Here is a 7,130-nt window from a genome sequence, read left to right as displayed (position 1 = left end):
TAATCGTTATTCGTTCCGAGGGCGCACTTTCCGGAGCATATAATAAACATCTACTCCATTCTTTCTCTCTCTCTCTCTCTCTCTTAATAAATAGCGATATTTATCTATCTATCTCTATTTATACGGCATTATTCCTTCTGCTTGCTGCGGATGACGGACAATCGGAAAGATTCTGTCTTGTATCGTGCACCTGGACATCAACATACCAAGTTTCTCCGAGTTTCGTTTCCTCGATTCGACATTTTTTCCGCTTAAAAACCGGCAGTCTTTCGCGTCTCCAAGTAGAACGTAGAAAGTGCCGGTCGATGCTGAAAAGCGCGAATCGCAAACGATTTCTCCGCGACCGGCACCTCGCCAGTACGCTGATAGTAGTAGACATAGCTCGAAGGAGCAATTAGCTCCAAAAAGATCGGTCGAGAAATTATTGAGAGAGAGAGAGAGAGAATAAAAATTTACGCGTGTCTAGATTTAATAAAGTTGATATAATTATATAAGAGGATATGAGAGCCTAGCAGGATGACGTATGTTAATTATTCTTCGATTATTATATAATAAATGATACAATATATGATACATTGTAATATTATGTCAACTGAGATGAAAATTTACAATTATTACGAGTGGAGAAACGTTGTTGAAAAAAAAATCCAAGTATTATAATACCATCGGGATAGATTGTTTGTTATGTAAAGTTAGCTAGTTTGCTAATCAAATTGTTTTGTTCATTCATACAATAATAGAAGAATAATTAACGCATGTCTTATTGATAGGCTCACACACACACACACACACACACACACACAGCGCCCTTTATTTAATTATATTAATTTCAATTATTTCTAATAGAGTCGTTACATATAATACTAATTGTTAATAAAGTTGACTTAATAAAATTGTAGGTCGCGTATTGTGCAAAAGTTGCGAACTTACGAGCGAGAATTAAACGGAAAATTGTAGATTATTTCAAGTTTCACGAGGAGCAAAGTTTATTGATTTGTCGCGATTCCAAGGATTTATTAATGAGCCGAACAAGTGCGAGGGATATTCGGCGAAAATATTATTTCCGGCAACTTCGTCGCCAATGATATGCAGTGCAATCAAAGTACGTAACAAATGTGACGTATATCTTATCTTTATCACACGACTCGGCAAATATTTATCGTGCCGAGAGTAGCCCGAGTATTAAGAATGAGGAATCATCTGTTTAGTTTCTGCGTACTATTTTGCGTTGCGACCGGCCAAACTGAAAGCTCGAAGAAGTCGCGGAAAATCGTTCAGCTTCTCATCGCGCATGAAGCCCAATATAGACGTCGTTAATCGCAAGATGAGCAATCAATGTATTTCTCCACACATCTCGAATAATGTCGAATAATGCCAAGTTTTCACAGATTACGACAAAGTTAAAGCTAAAAGTGAAATGTGGCGAGTGTAAACAATCGAACACTATTGTCGAACAAGACGTGTTCAGGGCATTCCTCTCGTAGCATCTGTGGCAGTGTTCGCGATGCGGCACATTCCGAGGAAGAAAGGTGGTAAGGGAGGAGAATCCTCCGCCACATCCTTCAGTGCGCGGGGCGGAGGGGGTGAGCGAGCGAGAGAATCGCAGAGGGACCGGTGTGCCAAACAGGTGATGTATATGGGGTTTCGGGTGAGGGGATCGGGGGAGGGTAAGAGGGAGAGAACGGGCGAGCAAGTAGCGTTGCGCGGGAGGAGAGCTCGCAACTAGCGGAACGGAGTGGAATGACGAACCAGCGGGCAAAGAAGAGAGAACGGTCGAGCGAACGTGCGAACGTGCGAGCGAGCGAGCGAGCGAGCGAGCCAGCCAACGGGGACCAGAAAGGAGAGCGGAAGAAGGGGGAGAGAGCCGTGTGAGAGACCGAGAGGGAAAATCCGGTTGCCTGGCGACGAGCCATCTAGTTCGATCCCAGCCAGCCATCCGACCAGCCACCCTCCTCTGGTCTCTCCTCGTCATCGTTGTCGTGGTCGTCGTCGTTGTCGCAAGAGCGACGATAGAGCGCCGTGCCGAGAGAAACGGTGTTCCGTTCGTTTCTATTCCGTTTTATTCTGTCGCCGGCTCCGGTTTTCTTTCCGAGAGCTTGAGAGTCGCCATCGGAAGAGAAAAAAAATATATATATATACATATATATATATATAGTGAGAGAGAGGGGGGGGAGGGGAGAGAGAAAGAGAAGGAATTCTTCTTTCTCCATCTCTCTTAGGGATTTTCTCGCCGTTGATCGCGTGGGATGCGTGAGATACCATTGTTAGCGCCTCCGTTTCCGATCCACGGCGAGCTCTGGAAGAGTCAGAAAAACTTTGTCTTGGCAAGCAACTCTCTCTCTCTCTCTCCGTGTCGTGAGACGTCGTGAGCACGGGGCAATTCGATATTCTGGACGTGGTGGTCGTGCGTCGTCGGTGTGTAAATTTCCGACGCAGCGACATTTCCATAGGACGTTTCGCGTCCAGAATTATCCGATTGATCTCTTCTGTGGTGCGAGTGTGTGTGTGCGCTTTATCGGTGTCTGTCTGTCACCTCGACGTGACAGCGTGGGAAATTGTGAGTATTGTGAGTACGCCCTCGCTCTTTCTCTCTCTTCCTCTCTCTCTCTCTCTCTCTCTCTCTCTCTCTCTCTCTCTCGCCTCTCTCGCCTCTCTCTCGCCTTTCCCTCCGGCGAGAGGGAAAGAAAGAGGGACCGTGGTGGCAAGTGTGTTCTCCAAGGACGTCGTCCTAGCGCATCTCTCTGGGCTGCGCGCACAGGTGCTGTCCTTCGCCTGTCCTAACAAAGCGGGAGGAACTGCGCCTGGCGTCGTTTTTGCCACAAGAAAATTATAACAGCAATATTCTCGCACGGAGAAGAATAGACAGGAATCGTGGTGCGTTCCTCGAATGATTCTCTCCCGAGAAGTGAAGGCAAAACGAAATTAGTTACATATACACAAATAATATTGATCTACTCGGAATAGAAACGTATAAAATAACGTGTTGTGTTAAATGAAGACAAATATAAATGTCTAGCAACATTTATAACGTCGAAAGCACTATATCAAATTGTGTAACTAGATATGCCATTTTGTCACTAATTAGTCCAATTTTCATAGGCGAAGGATCGCCACAGCTATAAAAGGAAAGAGAATAAGATATTCATTAAAGAAGAAAATAAAATTGATAATTACGAAGATATCTAAATCAATTGCAGAAATACGAGGCAAAGGAGGGAGATTGAATTGTTAAAGGGAAGGTAAGGGTAAAAGACGTCATTATTGTTTGTGGGATTAATCCGTAGAGAGAAATTAAGAATAGGCAGGACGAGGAAGAGATATGAAAGAAATATATCGATTATAGGGAAGAGTTCACGAAGGTAATCTTTCCTGGTGAAACCACGACGATTCGCTGAAAGTGCGCGAGGGACGATAAGGAGTGGAAACGAGGAAGATGAGTCTGGATCATCGAGGTTCGCGGGATCGTGCAGGCAGGCTGTTTCTCGTCGTGAGAATGACAGCGATGAAGGTGGCCTTCGATAGAACGGCGTCGTACGGTTCAACGACTTAGAGCTGTGTTTATAGAGCTCTACGACTTACGCACGAGATTCGCGCCTAATTGGCTGCCCCTTTCCGGAACGTGGCGTAATACGTCGCCGGATATCGGACATCGATGGCGATATAAAACTTATCTTGACTGAACAACGAAGAGAGGTCACCTGTTTCTTTTCTTAGCATGTAAATCCGAAAACGAATCGAAATAAAAGAGAGTACTTTCTCGTCGCGGGAAATTGAATTCGTAGCGAATACGATCCTTTGAATGATATGGCGACTTCTACAGCAGAATCCATGGCAGAGCGACGACTATCCATCGAAATCTACATTATTCGAAATTAAAATGCGAGATTTGCCTTTGACTGGCATTCGCCGTGCATTTGTGTGCCATCGCGATTCACGATAAAAAAATCTCGTAGATGCGTGATCTCCGATTAAGTGCGCTCCGTCTATCGTGACAAGAAGAGACTGTCTCATCTTCGGAAGAGAGTCGACGCACTCTGGAAAATCGATTTCTTACGGGCAGAAGTCTGCGAAATTTACGGCATCATGTTTCAATGCATCATCCAGCAGAGGAACGGTTGGATCCATCCCTACACTCCCGACACCAAAGATGTTTTCCCAGGTATATACCATAAAACGAAAATCTCTTAATGCAAATAAGTCTTACAGATTATATTTCATTCTAGAAGTCTAGAGGCTACATCAGAAATCAGGAAATACGACTTAAGTTTTGAAGAAAAGATTAATACATTAACTATAAGTGATAATAAAAATTTTCTATATAATTTCTATATATATATAGAGCACTGTTTAGTAAAATATTTAATATTTGAATATATTAACATAATACGATAATTGGTATATGGTCATAAATGCATTATGTGCCAAATATTGCGTATTTACATTTTATATTTTCTTACAGATCTACATTATTCAAGTGTATCACAATTTTTTAAGATGTTTATTAATATCTGTATAATTAATTCGTGATATTTTACTATCCTAGTTTAGGATTGCGTTTCAAGATCGAAAATTATGTCAACATGCAATTTACAGAATTGGATATAAATTCACATCGCGCGAAATATTATTTATGCATCAAAAATTCTTATCCCGACTGAGACTTTCTTATTATTTCATTCTTTATTCATTTACTGCCTAATGATATTTATTGTTATTTTAGCGTTTCTTGTTGAACCATTATATTGTATTTCCCTCAGCTATTTAATCCGAGCTTTCTTTTTACATTTGGAATTATAATAAACGAATTGTATTTTACAAGAAGGAATTTTCATCATCATATCATTAGAAATTTCATTTTCATATCATTCGAAATTAAACTTTTTATTGCAAATCTTTTTATAAAGAATTATCAGAACGTGTCAGAGCCTTATACACATAAATTTACGGAATGGTGATTAATATTTTCGATTAAAGGCTATACAAAATCACTTGTACACTATGCGTAATGTCATATACGAGTACAATTATACGATACGAGAGATTGTAAAAAAAGGTATTCAACAAACATTGCAGAATGGGGATGCGGGCATTCGTTATAGCTTTAGAATTTCTGACAGCGAGTGGAATAGTGGAATACACGAGGGAGCGTATGACGCATAGAAAAACGCTGTAAGTTAGAAGATAACTCGCGCACGAGATAACTACTGTGGTCAGTAGCTAGCAAAGCGGAAAAAAGGGGGAAAAAATATGCTCGAGTACAGGGAACGTCGGTACGTAGAGCCCCGCGATAAAAAGAGTTTCACAATGTCCAGTCACCGATAGCTAATTTCACCGATAATTACCGGTTAGTAATCGGTAAACGCCAACAGACTCATGTTTGTGTTGACGAAACGCGAAGGTTCAAGAAGGACAGAACGACTACACTCGATGCAAATTAGAATGCAGAGAAATCATGAGTTCCTCGATAAAACGCTTTGAAGCTTTTTATTTCGCGTTCAATTAACATCCCATTACTTTCAGTGTATCTCGGCGATATTCAATACACTCAAATCCTATTATTAGATAATTAGATACAATTGTGCGCGAAGAAGCAATATCAAAGTGCTTTAATTCTTTGCTGCTTTAATTCTTTGGTGGAGAGTTCTGAAGCACGTCAAGAATAGACTTCTTTATTTTTAAATTGTATGTATACATCGCAAAGGCATGGTTTCAATATTACGAGTATGTGAGTTTATCCCGATGCCGTATGTAATTTTACAATCGATTTTACAGTAAATTTAGAGTCGCGATTTTCTTCATAAATCTATGTATATCGCTAATTTGCTAAAATAATTAACGATATAATTTAAAAATTGTCACTTTAGTTTCTTGCAAAAAAAAAATGGGGAAACAAAAACATAAAAAAGGAAATATAAAATACTATTAAAAAAAAGAACATATTTCTATTCCTTTACAATGAATTGTTGTGAAATCAAAATTTATATTACAAAATTTTTATCAAAAATATTCAAACTTATTTTTTGGCCAACTTAGTTTTTTCATTATGCCATTGCAAATGAGTGATATCTTTAGCCTGAGACTCTTAATAGAAACTTGATTGTATACGAACAATGCATGTTACAGAATTAGACAAAAGTCGTATCGGTACACAAATTGGTAGTGCTGCTTTTTTACACTTCAAAATGTTCTATACATATAAAAAAAAGCAGCGTCGCATGTTTGTATCTAGCCGCTGTATTGTTTACTATTCTTTTACTATTTACTGCTGCAACGTTTTTTAACGGTGCACGCATACGATTCAAAAGGGACGCGGAACATTTCGGTCGATAAACGTGCGTGCACGACGAAACTCGACGCCAAAACAGGAAGCCGTTAAATTGACACGTCGACGAGGAGGAGGGAGGTGCGTGTGTTGCGTCGCGTTTCCTCCACGGCCGTGTGTAACGATGCGACACATATATACATTAATTATACATACGCTTGTACAAAGGATCATTACTGGCGCTTCTAGCTCTTAATTCTCAGGAAAGACGGAAGTAGTACAAAAATTATTACACTACTTTATCAACTGCAAGAGACACCGTGATTTTTTACAAAATTGTTTAATACAAAATTGTCAATCTCTTTTCTAAACGGATTTTAAAACACCTTTAAAAATAAACGAAAATGAATTTTTAAATTATCAATTAAATTAAATAATATAATCCTTAATTTGATTTCCCTCTATTTTCCTTTTTGTTCTTATTGCAAAAATGTTGGATTATTGTGTATACAGATAATGTGTGTCCTCGGCTTGAAAGAGATAAAAATAAATTATCTTAAATAGATTATCTTAAATCTTTGCGATAATCTTTTGCATTATCTTTCAAATATTCGAATCAGTGCGTGATTACAATAAGCCAACTTATGTACTTTTGGAAATCTTTAAAAATTTCATCGAATAGTAAAATATAATACGATATAAATAAACAAGAGCAATAATAACATTTTTTTATTTATATTAGATTTATTTAAATGCATGAAATTAAATAAATCTGAATTAATTAATAAGATAAAAAAATACTTGATCGACATGCGAGAGAAATAGTTTAAACAGAAGGTTTTTTTTTGACGGGGGGGGGAGGGAGAGA

The 7,130-nt window shown here is 39.0% G+C and overlaps 1 protein-coding gene across 4 annotated transcripts in view; it reads left to right on the top strand.

Annotated features, from left to right (window-relative positions):
- LOC108755527 (SLIT-ROBO Rho GTPase-activating protein 1-like) overlaps positions 1-7,130 on the top strand; it is a 69,609-nt gene that overhangs the window by 17,701 nt on the left and 44,778 nt on the right. The window contains exons 1-2 of one of the 4 annotated variants that reach the window (XM_018498581.1): positions 2,386-2,557; positions 2,720-4,159. The exons of 1 other annotated variant lie outside the window; for it this stretch is intronic. In XM_018498581.1, the coding sequence (XP_018354083.1) occupies positions 4,084-4,159 (76 nt within the window). In that variant the 5' untranslated portion in view covers positions 2,386-2,557; positions 2,720-4,083. Of the gene's footprint in view, positions 1-2,385; positions 2,558-2,633; positions 4,160-7,130 lie in introns of those variants that run through there. 2 more of the 4 variants (XM_018498583.1, XM_018498582.1) reach the window with 2 other exon arrangements.

The sequence above is a fragment of the Trachymyrmex septentrionalis genome, unplaced genomic scaffold (assembly GCF_001594115.1).
Source record: "Trachymyrmex septentrionalis isolate Tsep2-gDNA-1 unplaced genomic scaffold, Tsep1.0 scaffold88, whole genome shotgun sequence".
Lineage (NCBI taxonomy): Eukaryota > Metazoa > Arthropoda > Insecta > Hymenoptera > Formicidae > Trachymyrmex > Trachymyrmex septentrionalis.
The sequence above is the reverse complement of the archived record's forward strand: the minus strand, read 5'-3'. Positions and strand labels throughout refer to the sequence as shown.